Source organism: Bactrocera oleae, chromosome 5 (assembly GCF_042242935.1).
Source record: "Bactrocera oleae isolate idBacOlea1 chromosome 5, idBacOlea1, whole genome shotgun sequence".
NCBI classification, from domain to species: domain Eukaryota; kingdom Metazoa; phylum Arthropoda; class Insecta; order Diptera; family Tephritidae; genus Bactrocera; species Bactrocera oleae.
In genome coordinates, this window is record NC_091539.1 from 47,442,174 (window position 1) to 47,463,159 (window position 20,986).

Sequence of the window (20,986 nt, forward strand, 5' to 3'; positions counted from 1 at the left end):
CTTCTTCTAAAATAGTCATTATATGCTGTTGTCAATCTGATAATTAGATAGTGTCCTGAAAGCACTCCTACTAGAGTTCTTAGTCATTCCTTTTGAATTCTAATAGTCGCTATTTACGGCCCATATTCCATTCATGCAAGGGTTGCCTCATTGTTAGCGATTGACTTCACCGAGACTCAGCTAAATCTATCATATGTTTATCGTTTAAATATCTACAAGTAATCAGAGCCATATAAATTCGTTTTTTTCGTATCTAATTTTGCTGAAAAGGCACCCCATCCCCTTATTACATACGTCTAATATTTGTAAGAAGGATTCCCTCAGTCTTAAAGCTGCCTTCGCTGCTAGTTGATTACAACTATCTGAAGGTAAGTGGAACTACTCGTAACTAGTTTAATGTTGACCACCGAGTTTGACTGTTGTGTGTATGGTGCAGAAAAGCGGCGAAGATGGATGTTAAGTTTTGAATCGGTTATACGGTATATTGAACCTTTTGAAGAGTGAGAGATAATTCATTAAGTGCTCTATCTACCAAACACTTGCAACAATTTTCTAAAAATTCTTTTTTCTCAGTTAAGTTTATCAAACCATTTGTGAGAACACACTCCTCGCATTTAACATATTATTCAAGCTTCAAGCAGAAATATCCATAAGCCTTAAATGGTTTCGCATTTAATTCGAAATAAGTGTAAAAGAATGTAAATAATAATAACTGCTGTCAAATAAAAATAGAGAAATCTGCAAAAACAACAAAGTGGCAAAATGTCAAAATTAAATGAAAGACGCCCGTTTCCACACATCTGGAAGGCCTTAGCAACAAGCTGGCAGGCAACGTGCACTCAAGAACATGAATAATAGCTAGAAAAATGGTGACATTGCTCGCTTGCCACAGTAATGAAGTCAGTCGGTGGCAACAACCTTTGCAAAGAGCAAAGGCGTGCTATATTAACAAGATGTTGTGGCACTAAACACGTTTTGCCGGTGGCATAAAAACAGCGGAGAATTTTGGCAAGAAATTCGGGAATCGAGAAAATATCATATACTTGTATACTGACGTATGTGTGTCTGTGTATATGCAATACAGTTATATATGTGTAGAGCACATGATATGTGTGTATGTTTGATGACAGCAAATTGGTGTCAATGACTTGGTAAATAACCGCAAAGAGGCGTGTGTTCCAAATGTGTCTACACTTACTTAAATATATATGAATTTCCTATGAGTGTGTTTATTTATTTTATATGTGTATGTGGAGCGGCTTTGGCTTTACACTTCCTGTACTAATTTTTTTATCGCTTTTATTGACCTAAATGGCATTTACTTAATTGTTTAACCAAATAGTAACAGAAGCACATGCAAACAAATACGATCCATAAACACACACAAATACATATACATATGTATATCTATTTTCAACCTCTCTTTATGCCTGCGTTCACTTGTTAGTTGCTTCCTTCATGCTCAACAAATTTCGAATTGTGAGAGATTCGAAAATTTATGATCTTCTTGCTTGGCATTCGAGTAGTTTTTTCCCAATTAATCGCTACATGTGATTCTAATGATCTTAGTAATGCTTACGATAATGATAATATATTCGCACATGTTCTGATAGTGAACTCATCACATGTGCTTGCATAAGAATTTTTTCCGATAAAAGATGTTGAATTTTGTGAAGATTATTGCTTATGCATAATATACCTATAAGTTGTATGAGCTTATGCGCTTACGATTGACGTTGAACATATAAGGAGGAAAAGTAGGTACAGGTTTAGATGCAAATTTGCTGCAGGAAATGATACCAAAGATGAGAGACAGTAGAGATATAGAGCTGGTCATTATTTATATACATTTTTCTTGAATATATATAGGCACTTTAATCATTTCGGCCTTATACCAAGCAAGACAAAGCTTATAAAACCGACTTTCCTCTACTAATGACATTTAACTCTAAGTATTTTGCCTTCAAATGGAATCAAGAAGACAAAATAGCTTTGCATCTCTTCATGAAACATTTCATCAAGAGCTCAGGCCTCTATTCTATAATGCTTATTATGAGAGCAGAAGTTTATGGAAGGGGGAAGATAATTTCACCACAACAAATAAAGGCCTTAAGTGAAGATATACCATTGACCCTTCTTCCGAGGGATGACATTACCAAAAAGGTTTAAAGTTTAAAGCTACATTCGGTAGTAAGCCCGAAACTCCACTCTATGTACATTGATGGCTTGGCCACGCAATTATCGCAAAGAACGTATTGCTATATTCAGTGAAAGTCAAGTGGTACTCAAAGGGATCTCGGCTTACGAGCGTAAAGAAGGCAGGAAAAAATATTGACTAAAATTTACAGGCACAATTTGACGCAGAATCAAGACCTTGAATTTATATATTCGAATTGGGAATACATCGGAATTCATTAGAGTGCTAGCCTTTTGTAAGTCTATATAAAAGAGGGGAGCGATCTAACCTAAAGTCCACACCTCTTCTGATGTAATGAAGACGAAGTTTAATTATGGGGGCATACATTAAATATTATGCGAGATCAGTCAATACAATTATTCGGAACTTATAAAGTTGCCATCAGTTCATAAGATCTAATATAAGGAGTATACAAATTTAGGACGTGTTCTATAGCTAAAAATAATACAAGTAGTAACATAAAGTACGTTTACTTTGCGGCCGCACCGAAACTGTAAACCCTTCCCATGTGCATAGCACAAATGTTATAAAAACGATCTTATCTCGATTTTAATTGATCGGTTTGTGTGGTAGCTGTTTGCTATAGTGTTCCGAAAGAACATGAAACAAATTTCAGATCAATATCTCAAAAATTGGGGAACTATTACATCTCTTTATGCTACGTTACAAACGGTTCATTTTACTTTATAATAGGTAACCCTAGATTCATTCAAAATATTACAACAAATTTTATATCACATATAGTGCCTCTAAAATTTCGCAATTTTATGGTGCTAAAAATTGTCGAAATTAGTCCATAACTTTTCTAGGCTTTTTACATCATATATGAGGACTTTATCTGGGTTTTATTTCAGACGGAATACATCAAGCTAAATTTAAGATGTTAAAAAAAAATATATATAAAAAAGTAATGATAAAATCTTATAGTCGGCAAATGTTAATGTAATCGATTCAATTTTATTTTTAGTCCCCACATATCACATATACCCAAATCATAATTTTTGTTTCAATGATTGACTCAGCATAATTATTAATAAAATCGATTTAACTATGCCTCTAAACATCATCGATAGTATAAAAGATAAGAGAGACTACATTTGGAAAAATATTTTGCTATAAAAATCATCAAATTATTATTTCTAAAGTCCAGTAAATACAGATGTATGTATACAATATGTTTGTGTGGCTGTATTTAATATCTCACTTACCTCTCATGTAAATATAAGCCGTTCCGCGCATATTTCTTCGCGTCAGTACAACTAGATTAAGGACGTTGCCAATGATGCCAAGCGAGCAGATTATTGGTAAAATAATGCCGTAAGAGTACTCACGTAAAGCCTCTGTGCGTGGATCCTCAGGGAACTGTATAAGTAAAATGGATAATAAGCACAAAAGAATATTACGGAGGAGAAGAAAATGAATAAGTGAAAACGGTGGAGATTTAAATATATGTGATCACTGCTGGAAATTTTCTCATTCTCATTCTCATTGGAAATACCTACAAGTGCATATAGGGCCGTATATAAATAGACCTTTATTGTGAGAAACAGCGAAGAAAAGGTATGGTCGCTGTTAAAACTGTCATTCGCAATAAACAGCGGCATTAAATGGCCTTCCAAATGCTTATGCATATAAACATTTATCCAGTACAATAAAAGCTATTACAGTTGGGTATGCAAAAACAAGCATATACATATACACATATGCGGGCGTATGGGCGAATAAACATACCGTAAGCCTTGCCGCATATCGGCACGTTCTGTTAAACGAGCGAATGGAAATTTCAATGAAAAGTAAGAAAAATTGAAAAGAAGCTGGGCAAAATATTGGCAACAAAGTGCTGCAAAAATGCCAAAAAAAAATGAAATGAGGAATATAAGTCAGCGCTCAAAGAATGACTGTAAAGAAAAGCAGAAGGTTGACATAATCTATGTCATTACTATGCCCATTCATTGCCGTCTGCATGTCCTACTCGGAGCTTAAAGGGTGGCACGAGCTGCTCGATGCTCAAGTGAGTTCGACCGTGTTCAAGTCTCTGCTGCATGACTGTGTCTACCAATGTCATTACATAGCGCCTATCGCCACTTTTACATGTTGCCTACTACTGTGGATGTTGTAGCCGTTGCAAGTTGAGTACTGCTGACATTCAGCGCCCAGCGCCCAGCGCCCATCGCCCATTACCCACTTCGTGCTCTTGCTCACTGAAATTAGTATTAGTATTTGTATGGCAAATCAATTTCTTCTTCTTCGCCATTTCTGCTTTTCCCACTATCGTTGATGGGTCTGCAGTTGAATGAGATGCGCTCTGTCATCTTCTCTGTGAATGGTGCTAGGGCTGCTTAGCATAACGACAGGCGCGCCGAGGATTTACAAATAAACAAGTATACTTTTAACAAATGTACATATTTTGTATATATGGTACATACTACATATCTCTTAGTTATATATGTAGGTAAGTCTTTATGTTAGGGTCGTCCTTGAGTAAGTTACGAAAAATTTGGCATTAGGCAGCTATATACTATAGTGGTCCGATCTACAAAAATTATTTGAAGATTGTAGCATTGGCTTGGGCAAGAATCCATGCAAAATTTCGCGAAGATATTTTGTCAAATCAAAAAGATTTCTATACAAGGATTTGATTTGGATCGGCCAGTTTGTATAGTAGCTATAAGCTTTAGTAGTCCGATATCAGTCGGTTTCGACAATTGAGCAGGTTCTTTGAGTGGAAAGAATGTATACAAAATTTCAGACTGATATCTGCAAAACAAATTAAATGTACAGATAGATGGACCACCCACGACAGTTGGGTCTAGGTAACCGGAACGGACCCGGATATTTATCCGGTCAAGGACTGTCACCCCGGCATCATTCCTCGAAATTACTTTAGGAATGTTTTCTGCCGCTACAACAACAACATGGACAGGCAGACGGGCATGACTAAATCGACTCAGCTCGTCACGCTAATCAGTTATATATACATATCACGATATTTTTTCACTTTTTCATGTATATTAAGTTTTTGGATCACCCTAATGTATGTTTACATTTCCCTATATACTACTTATTTTATACCTTGTGCTCATTGGTATTTTTTTTACGGACAAAATTTAAATATTCAATTTTCAATTTGCTACTCAAATTTACATATATGAATATTGCAAAAGAACTTCTATTAGCTGTATGCGTTGATAGCAGCCCAATAGGGCCTTGGCTACACGACCTTGTTGAAGTTTGGTGCGAATATTCAACTTATTTCCATTATAAAAAAATTTGTTAATTTAAATAGCTGACGTCGAAGTGGAGGAAAGTAATTTTTGTGGTTATATTTATATGTTAGTAGTGTCAAATATCTTATAAATTTCAGAAATTTTAAGGTACTGCAAATTTAAAATAGCTTTTAGTTAGGGGGCATGCTTGTATTTCGACGCAGGTCAGATTCAGCTCAAAAATATTTAACTAATTTAATACACAGTTAATGTAAAGAAAATCTCACGTTTTATAATTTTTAGTAATGGAAACTTAGAGAATTAATTAAGCTAACGAAAATTTCTGCTACTTTAATGTTAGCACATTAAATCACAATCTCTGGAAAATTTTGGTAAATACGCTTTAAATCACTAATATATAATATTGCTTAGATCAAAATGCAATATTTTTTTTTATATATATAAGTTCTGATAGATCCATAAAAATATATCTACCATATATATACGAGTATATATAATATATAATTATAAAAATTCCAAACTGATTGATCAAAATCAAGAAAATATCTTCATAAAACATCTTTTTTCCTAATTAAGTAATCTTAATTTTATCTGAAAGTTATTTATAGCAAACAACGTGGTTAGAAATAATTAAGAAGGCGCTTTCCATTGGCTGCAAACCGTTAGTAGAATAAATTTTTCGATTGAGTTATACATAGGTATGGACTATATAAAATGCTCCTGTGAATGGTATTACAGATCTGGTAAAGCCGAAAGTAATGTTTTTTCTTGTTCTATGGGAAGGCGCCAATAGAGTTGCACCCATATAGTTTTTATTCAAACCTTAACCTTTAAAAGACAAGTCTATAGATCGTCCAAAACGTACAGTTATTTAACTGATTTTGAGTAGTGTTTCGACTATTGAATCGTAATCGATTTCTTAGTCAGTGGTTGAAAATAATCACCATTATGATATTTCGCTTGAGCTGTCAAAGTGTGGAACAGTCAACTGGCAAGGTGTTGGTGTATATATTTAAGGTTGTTGTGTGGAATAATTTTAATAAAGGGCAAAACGCTTGATCGCCATATACAATAGAAAATTCTGTGTTTGATGGATTTGAAAATTTGCAAGAATTTTCTTCCAAAGGCTTCCATATTCAACGTATTCCACTCATTTGACCACTAGAAACTTTTACCAGCTCTTAGATCTCAAAAAATTGATCGCTGGAAGGAAATTGAGTGACTATGAGGTAGTTAGCGATGTATAAAAGAAGTATCGATCACGATGGCAACTATGTTAAATAGTAAAATCGATTTGTGATTTGCAAAGAAGCAAGGATCTTCACAAACAGGGAGAGAGCTATAATCTCTCATCAAAATAAAAATGTTTAAAGTAGAAGGGTACAGGCATATCAAGAGGAGGTAACAGGACAGATATTATTGAATGTATCAAAATTAGCTGTGTAAATTTATTATAATTAGGTAAATTTTTGGAGTAAAATTTTCTTATATTAGATAGGAAAGTGAGTAACATGTGGGACCAAATGCCACATAATATCATTATATAGTGGGGCCACACACTTTTGGCTTATTATGAATTAAAATATTACAGCAAAACAATATTTCCCCTAAACATTTGTTTCTTCTTTGATATCTCATAAAATGAGCGCCTACACCGACGTTGTAACATCTAATTTAAAAATAATGTTACAATAAAGTCTCACTTCGTCCACGGCAAAGTTATGCATATTGGCAATTTTCATTCATCAATGGAAATCAAGCGGAAAAGCAACTGAAAAACAAAAGTGAAAGAGCAATCAGCCACCTTCCACAAGTACTTACGTCGTTGGCAATGAAAAAATCGTCACGTAAACTACTGCCGCCAGCACCATGCACAGCAGCGCTGCCAATAAGTATGTCTGACTCTGCGACGCCGACACCTAGCGCACTGCCCGCACCATAACTGCTGTGTGCACTGTATAGTGTTGGTGTAGCACCAGCTACTGCGCTACCAACAAGCGTCGTCTCACCATCCTCATCGATTTGTTCGTTCGCATTCGACGCATTTAAGTTTCTGCCCCAAATTAACGAACAAAGGGCCTGGTCCTCCTCGGTGTTGTACAACCGTGTTATCATGGCGTGCTGTTGTGGCCGGTAGGTAGGTAGCTCTAAACGCAGCTTTATTTAAGTGGTATGGCGGGCAAAGGGCGGCAGCGGCGGCGACGGTGTCAAAAGTGTGAAACTTTCTATTAATAGAAAATGAAATGAAAGGGTTGAAGCGTGGCGTAGCGAAGGCAATTTAAAGGTGAAAGCCGCTGACGTCGCTATTCAATGTTTTTTTGTTAATCTTATGTTGTTGTAGTTGTTGTTGTTCTTTCTTTCAATACTTTGTTTTTGTTTTCTGCTTAGTTGTAGTATTTGTAGTTACTTTTTGTGTGTGTGTTTTTGTTGCGCGTCAATTCATTTGAATTGCAAATAGTTGCGCCGGCTGGTGAGGTCGCGCCATTCCATGCAACGTTACGGCCGTTGCCAACGTCAGCCGCGTAACACCGCACGTAAGCGACTGCAGTTGTTGTAGTCGTGACGGCAGCAACTCGAGCAGCAGTGATTTTTGAAGGCAATGTCTGTCTTCTTGTTGAAAGTGCGAGGTTAAAGCAGCAATAAGAATGTTAACGGAAAATGCCACGCTTCTGCGAAACGCACGGTAGCTGCAGACTAAAGTGGAAAACCAAAAAGCTGGAGGCAAAATAACGAACAGTGCTTGCGCTGCGGTTATTTTTAGTCAGTTTAGTTTTGTGTCTTTTGCTGCCTCAAAACTTTTTTGTTGCCTTTAAATAATCTAAAATTATTTTAAATAACTTCAAATCAGCTCGCTTCGTTTAATTTTTCGTTGCTGTTCTCACTTTAATCACTGTTGCTGTTTTTTTGGCGTTTATTCCACTTCCTTGTTGACTTAATTGTTTGTTGCTTTTCACATAAATTTTCTTGCACCGCAAATATTTCTTTCACTTATACACATTCTTTTTATGGCCACAAAATCCGACAGGAATTTTCCACTGCTCTTTCCGCTCCGCCACATCAACACCCAATGATTTTCCACCTGCTGTGTCTGCTTTAATTGCTTTTGTTGTTTTTCCAACCTAATTTTTATTAGATTGTTAATTTTATCGGCATTATTATTGTGATTATTTTTAGTGTGCAACATAATTATTTTATTTTGCTTGTGGCACATTTTCGCATGTTATGATAGCTGTCGCTGTACAGACCAGTTTAATACCTGAAATGAAATAAAACTGTACGTTAATACAATATTTCCAAAAAATTTTAACAACACAAAAAATATTTTTATGTTCCTCGCGTGTAGGATATTTATATTAATTTATTGGTTCATATTATTTTTAATTTTGGAGCCAGAACCTTAGTGCTTAGTCGACTTTACGGTAATGTGCTACATACAAGTACTACCTTCTCATATTTGTATAAAAAAAATAAGAAATTTTTAACACTGTTCCAAATTGAACCAGTTTCATACTTAATACTGCATAGGGCTCAGATTGGACTATAATCAATTTAAAATCTTAATAAAATTGCTATATATAAATAATGGAGAAACTTCAAAGCTGATTTTATAGACTGGCATCTGCTTTCTGAAACCAATATTCTTTCTGACGTTATGACATATTTATAAGCAAAAATAATAACCAGACTTTTACCGATATTGATATAGTTTCATAAAATTGTGATTTTACTCAAACAACGAAGATTTTATGCCGTCTCTCTAATTTATATGCCGCCAGAGTGTGTGATGCGCTTATCAGCTCCACAAGTGACTATTAAGTAGCGGTTTTTAGATAATATTTATATTTCATATGAAGTGCTGAAAATTAATTCCAGTTATACTTCAACGATCGATAAATGCTGACCGTATGAACGAGGCCATACCAACTAATCAAATTTGACTGGTACATATGAATTTTTTACTCGATTGGTACCACCTTTTTCTATGTTAGGGTGAAATCTGATTTGCATATGAGCAGCCTGCCATAATGTCACGGTCCCATCTACCTTAATAACTTCCTTCCATCAGTTTTAGATCCATTGAAGCCCTCTCTCTGTTTCTCAATTATATATTAATTATCTAAATTCTACGAAAATATATCCGGTTAGCTGTGGATATAGTCTTACTTTATACTCGTATTTGCTTTTGGAATTTTAAAGTTGGTCAGAATATTTTGCACAATTCTTTCATAATTTTGTGTTTTATGGTTACCTAGGAAACTTTTGAGTGTTGATAAATTTTTCCAAGCTTCACTTTCCTGAACAGTTATAACATTGATCTGTATCTCTCATGAATCGCGATATTTGAGGAGCAACAAATAGTTCACCTTTCAACTTTTCTATATCTAGTTTGGGAAATTTTCTATAAATGTAATTTCAACAATGTCCTTCCACATGCAATGCTTTAACATATTGCTTTATCATTCCTAAATTGATCACGTATAAAAACCATTAGTTCATTTTGAGAAAATAACTTTGGTGTAGTTGTTTCAGCCTTCCTTTCAGTACTACGTATAGATTGTGCCGATTTCTGGGAAACTTAGAGAGGTTTTTATTAAATAATACTGAACATTTGGTAGAATCTAGGTTTAGAAAATCAAACGTAGAAATTGATTTTTATTGAATTTTAAAATCTTCCGCATAATTTTTCGCATATTTTATGTAAGGAGCATGAGAGTGCGGATCCCGTAATGTCTATACAAGTATGCGCGAAAAATGTACAGAATCCTAATCATGACTACAAAAATAAATTTCATTGCTAACAAGCCGATAATTGATCAGTAGAGCTGTGTAATTGAAAATCTAGTTTTTCTCAGTCCGGGTCAAATCTGATCAATTGGTATATTTGTAATCTTCATTGCGTCCTCTTTCTTACAAGTTCCGTGGAATATTATTTATTTCGACGAACGAACCATGAACTGTTGTATGTGTTCCAAGCCCGACAATGACCCCAAACAAAACGAAAGCTTATTAAAGTCAAAGATATTCGATTTTAACATACCAGCATGGGTTTTTATGCAGTTCAAAAGGTATAGAAACCCCCTTAGACTAAAGCTTAAATTCTATGTGGTTGCAAATACTAGTTAGTAAATGAAATTTACGTTGATATTTCTATGAACCTGTAGAAGTGTATGTTATTCATTCCTCTTTTAACTCACCTCAAGCTCTTAAGGACATGCTTAAATATGTTTTCTTTTTAAATCAATTACAGAATTGATTACCGATTAATATTCTCAGCGTCTTAAATTACGCTTTTATCACTATTTGTGAGTATTTTCAAACATAAAGACCATAAATGCCGCCAACATAAGTGACTTATAAATTATACAATATATGTATGTTGCTCATTCGACATGGTATACTGTATGCATGCTCAGCCAATTGATGCAGAATTTTTTAAAGAGTAGAAGTAAAATTGAAATTCAGGAGGCGTCAGAAAAAAAATCGTCTCGGGAAATAACGGATACCCTAATAAATACATAGGTTTTGTCATAAAACCTTTTTCAGACCCTTGGCCTAAAAATACTGTTTTTGAATCATCGATACTGATAGAGATGCAGTATGTCTATGTAGGAAGTATAACTTTGTTAAGAATTTTTTAAAATTCATTGGATATCGGTGCTTGCAACAATAATCACAATGATCGACGACCCGCTTCTGTGTGACTGCAATATTCTTTTGGCCTAGAGTAAAACGGAGGAGATCTACTGAACTGCTTTGTCTTAGTAAAGTTCATCTTGCCGTAGTCATAGGACTGGATATTGTTCAATAGGCATTAATGCGATAAGGCTAAAAATCTTCTCGGACGCAAGTGGTCAAAGTTATATGGAGTAGGATGAGATAAACCCATCCAGGCACATTCATCTCCACTGTGCAGCCTTTGCTAGACTGAGGTTGAAACATCTCTGTAGTCTTAACTTCGGCGAACCAAGAGACATAGCCGAAATTGATTTTAGCGGTCTCAACAAATTTGTGATAAACCACTTTGTCGATTTGTGAGGTTCTCATAATCTATTATTAACTTTAGGTAAGACAACAGACCGGCGCTGTAAGTTGCTTAAGTGTTATTTTCACTTAAATTAATTTGAACGAAATAGCAACAATATGCGTACTATGTTATGGAAATTCATTGCTCCATCCAGTTCTTAGTATTTTTAAATTTAAATGAAAAAGGTTGATAGCAATTGACCCAGTAACCCGTTATTACTCCAGTCATAGCGCAGAAAGACTGACGTAAAACATAAAAACAATAAGCAAAGAAGCTGAATTGAATTTCATTTGAAAACACGTAAACTTGTTAAGTACAACAAAAGACGAACTTGTAAATAATTTCATCGGCAATTACTGAAACGAGGTGAGTGAGGTTAGTGAACTAAAGTATCTTCGTAGAAACTCAGCTGTGCGCAACCACAGACTACTTTAAATAAGCGCTATAATAAATTGAACATCGAAGTTGCGTATACGCAGTGGCCTCAACTTGTATGGCATATGAATGGAGTTTATAGGAGTTTCTTTAAAGTTACACTTTCCTCTTTATGCGTAGCGGCAGAGGACGATGTAGAATGAAGAGAAAAGCGACATGACCATAAATGCATATGGGAATAATGTAAATAAAATTTACAATGCCAGTCTCTGAAGACGGATGAACCTATTCACCGCAAGAAGGTTGCGTAAATATTTGCAGTTTGAAATAAATGTAATCAGCAAAGAATAGCAGCAGGCGAATATATACATATGTATATATGTTAAGAAAAGCATATCAATGCCACATAGCTTCTTATGAATGAATGCTTACATGTAGTAATTTCGCTGGCATAAGAAGAATAGAATACACATATTAATGCGTAAAAATAGTTCTTTACAAGGATGTTCATTTACATGTCTGCTATTAGGTGTGGCTGAAGTCGGCTTGTGCTTGAGGCAGGTACCAGCAGCTGTCTCCGTATGTGTGCGTTGATGCGTTAAACCAAAAGTTGAAGCCAACTTTTAAATATACATGTATGCAGGCGTATATAAAAATTTCCCTGTAGGAAAGTTTTAATGTTAGGAGGTTATTGTTTCAGAGAAAACTTTTTAAATATAAGATATATGCAGTATGTGGCGTTAGAAAGATAAGGTTTTGTACTTCTCAGACAGAAATGTGTTTGTTGGAGCACGCGTCCAAAATGGTCACCAGCAAGAAGGAAATACGCCATATTTGACAGTTTGTCGTCGAAAGAGGCTAGAACGGAAGCCAAGCAGCTGAAAATGTGTATTTTATGGTTTTTCCTTCCGTTCCGATAATTTTGATTTGACGTGGTGCACGTTCTGGCTGATCAATTGTCGAAAAAATCGATAAAATAGTTGAAAACTTCGATTCCGATCATCATGTAAGCACTGTCAATTACGCAAGTGACCGAATTTCCATCTACGAGAATCTATACATTACTGAAGCTATATGATATGAGTTTGGTACGATTGCAGGGAATCATTCATTATGAGCTACTTTCTTATAGCCAAAGTCTTTATTGCAACCATCTGAAGACAGCAATCGCCCGGATGCGGTCAGATTTAGCCAATAGGAGAGAAATTGTATTCCATCAGGACAGCGCAATGGTAGTTTTATGCATCCACTTTATAATTCGAACCTGGTATCAGGTATCCTGTTTATGACGAATTACTTTTTTAGTGAAAACTTCGCCTCCAGTTAAGTTTGAGAAAATCGACCGTTCCCCTTTTTTTCCAAAGCGAAGAGGGTTTCAATGAGAGTGGCATTATGACACTACGCTCAAAATGGCAACAGGCAATCGAACAATAAGGTTTATATCTGACCGAAATAGCATTCTTACTATGACAAATATAACCTTCTATTTATTGGATTTATTTTTACAGCTTTGATGTCGCAATATTTCATCTTATTTTTGTAAAAATCGTATCGATATATTTTACAAAAAGGGGCCAACTTCTCATATAGTTCAGCTGCTTTTCCATTATTTATTTTTTAAATAGAATAATTTCTTATAATAAAATTATTTCGCTTTTGTTTTGGCCATTCTAGAGTATGTGAACACATATGGTATACAATTTTCGCATTAACCAGAATGCTCGAAGCAAAACAAGGAGCAGCATTAATCTATTGTCTTTCATTTGACACCAAATTCATTGTTAACGGTTGGTTTTTTGCTTCGTTTCCAATTAAGAGTTGTCATTCTGACGCATAAATATCAGCTAGTACATAAATACATACATATATAATATATATATATATATATATTATTCAAGTACAGATATTCCCTACAGGCTCTTTCATATTTTTCTTGCAGACGCGTCAATTACTCGAGTTTTGCTGCTGCACAGTCATCGTCTATGTAATTGCGGCAAACAGCTGAGATTTTAGTGGTGTTTATGTGTGTAAAATCATATGTACATACATATATGTATATATGTACGAGAAAAAGTCAAGAATGCACATAAGTATGCATGTAAGTTTCTCAACCACCTTAAATGTCAAGCAACCAACCAACCATGCCACATTTGTGTTTACTTCAATTTCATTGCTTGCCTTCATTCCTTTGAGCATATTTGCTTGTCCATTTCACAGTCCGTTTGTTTATCCAATTGTGCGTTTGTTCCGCTATTTGCTCGAACAAGTGATGGACCAACGCAAGCTTCAAACTCACACACATACTTCAATATGTCGCCTTACACATGTAAATATGTTTTTTATAAAATTTTCATATGTGTTGTCATACGCTAACAAGCCAAATATAAAATTAATGTAGAGATTGTCTTGCAACAAAAAATAAAAAATAAATAAAAAAATTAGTGATATAAATTTTATTCACCCAAATAAAGTTTCGTACGTTTTTCATGAGTTTCGCAGATGATTTCGATTTGATGGTTGGCAATGAAATTGACCGTTTTTGAGGTCAAGTGTGAAAATCAAAAATCGATTTGGCGTATGTTTTGGTAAATTTTATTCTGCGAAGTGCCTACTTATTACCTAGTTAGATAATGTTGGGATGATACCCTTTAAGTGTGCATTTTTTATAGCACCTATATAGTCCATAAGTGGTGAACGTTTTGTATCCAACGGTAAACGTTTTGTTAGTTCTTTCTAGCCTCAGTTTTTTATATAAACAACCTTCAAGTCGAATTAAGGTTGTTAACTGAGGAAAAAAGATATTTTATATCGATATTTATCATGATTTTGATCGGTCAGTTTGTATAGCAACTATATGCTATAGTGGTCCGAACTGAACAATTTGTTTGAAGCGTTGCTTGCACATGTAAAAACTTGAGGTCCAAAAGCATATGGCCAAAAAATAAAACTACTTTTCTTATTGCAGAGTCCTTAAGGAACTTAAATTTTTTATATTTTTTCAACCTTACCATATATGTATCTTTCTTATTTATTTGTAATATTTGAAGAAGGAACTTTCTTAAATAAATTTACTTATGCTTCCCTATTCGTTTTTCTACTAACAAAGTGCCGCGCCCTATTCTTTTAAATTGACATATATAATATATGTATAGATTTTTTTCTGTGAGTGCCTTTGTCAGTTTCCACGAAGCGTCAAGGAATTAAAACTTTTTGCCACTTTTCTTTAAGGGTGAACTTAAAACTGTCAAAGCTTCTTTTCGTGTTTTTTTTTGTTTGTTTTCTGTGTTTGGGTATTTCTATACTTTATGTATTACAATATTCCCCCCTCTCTTTTTATAATGCTTTAATAATGTCACGATTTAAACACATTAAGTATGCATGGTTGGGAGGGGCTGTCCATGGAATTATTCTATAAAGCTGGCAACCAAAACTTAACGAACTGAAGTGTTATAATTTTTTAACTTCTTTATTTGAGTTTATAATTTGTTAAACAACTCAGTTTTTTTTCGCTTTAACTTGCAACTCCATAAATATTTGTAGGCAAAATATTTGCATGCCATTGACCTGATTTTTGTTTTAATTTTTTCTTTTTTTTCTTTTTTTTCTACCAAAAATCTGTTAACTATAAAAAGAAAAAGGATATTGATTTTTATTTCCAAAAAAATATATTTTCTCTCCAACATCCTTCGCAATTTCCGCATATCCATCATTTTGGTGATACCATCTTAATAGCTTTACGTTGATGCGTCCTACTTTTTCTTCCTCTTTTTTCTCTATCGAAGTGATTAACTCTCTACTTTTAAAGTTTATAAAATTGCTTGTTACACATTTTGTTGGCCAGATAAAATCTTTTATTTTAATAAGATGGCTCAGAGTGAAGAGTTTATTCAACTTTATGAACTCTTTCTTATGAATTTTAGTGTTGTCATTTTAACGAAGTCACTTTATGCTATGTTGCAATACAAACTGGTAAGGAATCTTTAATTTCAAACTTTGTGCCTGACAAGTATTTTTACGGAGATTTCTACTTCGTAACTTTAATATGAAGAAAACCTCAACCACAAGTCAGCGTATTTTGGTGCAAGTCTATGCTGAATATGCTCTAGCTGAGTGAACGTGCTAAGAGCGATTTCCACGATTTGAAAATAGTGGTTTTGGCTTGGAAAACGATAAACGTCCAGACCGTCGATGCAGAACGACCTCACTAAAATAAAAATAAATTGGCTTATTTTATTATTGGCTGCCAAGCCCACGCAGCTCTTTTAGGATGAAATCTACAAATGCCTAGAAAGATGGGAATACTTTGAATAATACTAACGTGTAATAACTAAACGTTTAAATTAAAAAAAACCGCACAAATATAGTTATACTTAGACACTTGATCTCTGAATTAGCTATAACTCGTTATGGTCTGCTATGATGAGCTTCTCGTATAGCCAAATATCATATGTACCAAGCTGGAACGGATTATAAAGGGTGTTTTTGTTTTGGACATGAGGTGTGAAGAAGAAATATAATGCTTATAATTTAATGTTGTGGCCTTGAATTGATCCTTATTATAAACCTAAGGGTTTGCCATTACGTTTTAAAACTGATTTCGGGTTCGAGTGATCGCCGTGGCTGGCTCAAATGGCAGCTCCAGCCGAAAGGCCTAATTTTCGACCAAGGCGTCAATCGTTATAGCTAGACCCATTTTTGAAGAAATATGGCCTAATAATTCCTTCTGCCCGTAGAGCACACCAAACAGTGACTTTTTGTGGATGTAACATGGTCATAACAATGGCTTGTGAATTATCATCACTCCAAATGCGACAAATTTGTTTATTAACCAACCAACTTAAAAAAAAGTGAGCTTCAATGCTGAACACAATGCGAAAATGGGGTCGGTGGTCATCTCGTCTTTGCACGATTTGCAAAGATTGTTCCGGAGTTTATTATAAAATTGCAAATCAAAATAAGTATAAATCAAGTAATAGCTATCAAAACGACCAACCAAGAAAAAATTATTGCCTAATTGAAAACCACATGTCTAAAAAAACACCCGTTAGAAGCTAGTGCTCTTTGCAATTTTAATAATTTTAGCGATATGTTTATAATTTAGAACTATTAATATTATTTTTTTTGACTTTTTCTTAAATTCATGCTTAGGTAACGATTTTGACAAACTATATATTATATATAGTTTTTCATCCCAAAAAAGGTCAAGCCATTATTATATACATGCGGATGTACATTCCCGTAATCAAGTTTTAAAGTTTATAAAAGTTAGAATTTTTAAGTTTTTTTTTCAGTTCAGTTAAAGCAATTTGCTTCTGCTTAATTGCCCTAACTTTAGTAAACAAGAAGTACTTACTCGCTAAATTTTAACTGTGCTGCATTAATTAGTACAAACTTGAAAATAAAAACATGTGATTTGACTTACAATACAATAGTTGCTACTCAGAAAAATTTTGCTGTAAAAAGCTGTAAAAAAAAAAAAATTATTTGCAAGGCTTTCAAGGAATGCCAATAACAGTGAGTAGCAGCAAAGATTAAACTACAATTTATAACTTAAAGTCATACACACACAAGAAATAAACAAAATACAGTGCAAACATAAAACTTTATAAACTGAAAAAGTTCAATATCGAAAAGTTTGTGAAAAGCGCAAATAAATTGAATAAATTATTGGCAAATCAAAGCGTTAACAATAGTCGGTAGCAACTTACCCCTTCACATACCATACCTGCCACAACCACTGGACAGCTATGGCATATATACACACACATATTATTCGCAAAGGCGCATAATACAAAGTGGACCATGAAAAATTGCAGACAATTTCGAATGTTTTGTATCAAATTGTCGAAGTTGCCGGGCCAACTAAGGAAACAGCATAAATTTCGCAAACAACCCACCGGCTGCTGTTGCTGCCTCTGCTATCAGACACACATACTGTTTAGCAACGCTAGGCAGCTGGTGATAAGTGTGAGCGAAGATGTTGTTTGCTCGTTTGGAACTGTCACAGCTGAATAGTCGGATAAAAGATATGAAGGTTTCTCACAGATTTCACCAATATATGCAGTTTGATGTATGGTATATTCATTGTGATGCGCAAAATGTGTGCGTAATAAAAAATAAAATGATTCTTTATGCGCCAGCTAACTACGTTATTAGAACATAATTAAATCAGAAGCTTGAAAATTGTTAGAAATTATAATGATAAAAAGCCAACGAAATGCAAATATTTTGAGTCGAAGTATTTTGGTTTTCATATGTGTGCAGTATTTCCCGGCATATTAGGCAAATTCCACAATGTTTATGGCTCTCAGGCTTACATATTGTAGATGCGTTGTTACACATACATATACCTATGTGATATTATGTTCGCTAAGCTGGCTGAATATTTCTTATTGAAAATTAAGTTAGGACCTTCAAATTAAAAACCTCCATTTCCTAAGGACACCGACATAATCAGCAATAAACGGATGGATTCGAATGTTAGTAGCTGTGGAAACATTTGTCGAAGGATAGATTATGGAGATATGCATAGATTTTGTTTAGCTTTAAAACCAATATTTCAATTCAACTTTTTAAGCCCTGCTTCAAATCGTAAGTTTACGAAATAAATTAAATAAAATAAATTTTCTGAAAGCTTACGTTTATTTTATCTCCCACATCTATGTGATTTAGTATTGAAAAACTTTACTGAAGCAGTGATATACACATTTTCAACCAAGATCGATTTGATCAAAAGTCTTTTAGCCCTTTAAAGGTGTCTTTCAGTTTTTAGGATTCTTTATTTTTTCGAATAAAGGGATTCTTTAAGGTAAGTTAGGCTTAAGACTTAAGACGTTTTATCTTAAGTTATATTCATATACTTCAAATATTTTTCTGCTTCTTTAAAGTTTGACGCTCCTTTTGAGCGTTAGTACGCTTAATCCAATTTTCCATACACTTTGTATAAGACTAGGCTGTGATAGCTTGAGCAGCGATTATATTCACTAACTGGACGAAGGAGTACAGACTGGATCTTAATTTCACAGTCGATAGTATTAAAATTCCGACGGTTCACAATCCTAAGATTTAAGGAGTTACATTTGACAGCCGGTGCTCCCCCACGCCAGGCGGCAGCTCCTTAGAAAATGACAACGAAACGTTGTTGGCAACATACAGGGCAATCGGTCAGCAGATTCTAGCACCTACTTAGCTTGTTTCCGGGTAAAAACCACAATATACTCTGCTCCAAACTGCTTCAGCTGGGATGTAGTTGTTTACATAAAGCGGAGTGGGCTCCTAGGAGCTGCAAGACGTCTTTCCTCGATTACGTCGACGACATCGAGCAATACGCCGAGTCTGTGCAGACACAACAAAGTTTAGGCACGCAGTGACCGCCATTCATGGTAAAATGATTAACACTTTAACCGGCTTCTTCCTAGTCGATGCCGTACTTAGAGTTAAACCATAACATACGAAGAGCTCGAGAATCTAAAGTGATCTTGGCACAACTTCGTTCTAGAAACTGTACCAGATTAAACTCCTACTTATCCGGAATCGACACCGACATACCAAATATATGTCCTAAGTGCAACGAGCTCCCGCATAACTCTAACCACCTTTTTGCATTTCACTCACCCAGCACCCCTCTCCATATGGTGCGACCTTTTACCGAACCTTACCACTAGAAGACTAGGTAGCCGCTACAAGAATTACAATAATAAAGCATCATTGAGCATCACCTAGATTTTTGGCCGACTTTGACGTGTTTTTATAGAGTTAGAGAGTTTCAACCCACATCTTGGCAAGTAATGATGCGTTTGATGTATGTATTATTGTCAGCTACGTTGGCAAGCATCTGTTTTTCGACCTCTACTCGACGTTGTACTGCCAAAAGTTTCAGATCTTTCGGTACGAGTCTGGCATTAACCAGTTTTCGATTCGGTTAGAGCGCTCAGTCCTTAATGTACTGACAGCGAGAGAGAGCGAATTTGTAAGCGCTTGCCTACAACCGTAGGCTTGCGTAACACAAATTAATTCAATCACATGAAAATACGAATAAAATTTAATGAAGCGAATCGCATATGTATGGGTTTGACTGGTTTATAGCACAATTATGCACAGGCATATTTTTATTTGTAGGTAACATGCTTCGAAGCAACAAATAATACGGTGATTTCATAGATTAACTGAAGCCAAAACAAGACTAAGCTACATAATTTGAGGAATGAAATGACTCTGAATGTGTGCGTACTATTTCTCTTTTTATACCCTCAACAGGGTATATCAAGTTTATCATGAAGTTTATAACACCCCGAAGGAAAAGTTGCAGACACCATAAAATATATATACGAGCTGAGTCGGTTTAAGAATGTCCGTCTGTATATACGCGAATGATTCCTTCAAAAAAAAACAAGAAATTTGTATTTTCATTTGTCATTTGAACGATTCGCAATAGTAAAGTGAGCTAAAATATGCAAAAAAAAAAACTTGAAAACATTAAAGATAGAAGTTATACCACTTTAATGAAGTATCCGCGTACTCTTTTGCTTCAATTCAACTCGATAACTTTGTTGTTGCTTTCACATATAAATTTGTTTAACAATAGATTAGAAGATTTTCTTTTCAGGAATGACCAATCGAAAATAAGCGGTTTTTTACATGTTCTTTCGCTTGTATTGCAGATATATACCAATTGTTGGTATGTCAAAATATATCAAAGTTTCGTAATACCTAACTAGTAACAGTGACTGTCGGCAACGAAGAGCAAATGCTTGCATAATGAATGACTGGTTTAGTAAAATTTAGCAGTCTCATTAATTAGTCTTGTCAAAAAGTTGCAAATTTCAACGCCGCATTTCAACACCAAACCAAATATGCTCGTACTTCTTTTAGTTCCCTTCCCGTTTGGTTTCTCACAGTCAATAAGTGTTATAATTGCATGGCATTACACTTAACATCGTGCAGAATATCGTGAAACAATTATGTATGTGCTATTTAAAGCGCTTGGTTTTGATATTCCTTCTCTTATTTCTTGTAATTTCGGTTGAATTCACGTTGCTGCTGTTGCTGAGCACAAAAAAAAAAAAAAAACAGAAATCAGCAAAAATTGTCCTTCAGTGTTCTGCGTCTAAATTGTGTTACTTTTTATTGAATTTCTTTTGACTTTCACGTCATTAAAGTGTA

The 20,986-nt window shown here is 34.7% G+C and overlaps 1 protein-coding gene across 1 annotated transcript in view; it reads right to left on the minus strand.

Annotated features, from left to right (window-relative positions):
* LOC106616006 (probable G-protein coupled receptor B0563.6) overlaps window positions 1–20,986 on the minus strand; it is an 82,750-nt gene that overhangs the window by 34,695 nt on the left and 27,069 nt on the right. Inside the window, exons 3-4 of the mRNA XM_014232450.3 lie at window positions 7,246–8,680; window positions 3,406–3,559 (exon numbers count right to left, since the gene is read on the minus strand). Of these exons, the coding sequence (XP_014087925.1) occupies window positions 3,406–3,559; window positions 7,246–7,539 (448 nt within the window). The 5' untranslated portion in view covers window positions 7,540–8,680. The remainder of the gene's footprint in view (window positions 1–3,405; window positions 3,560–7,245; window positions 8,681–20,986) is intronic.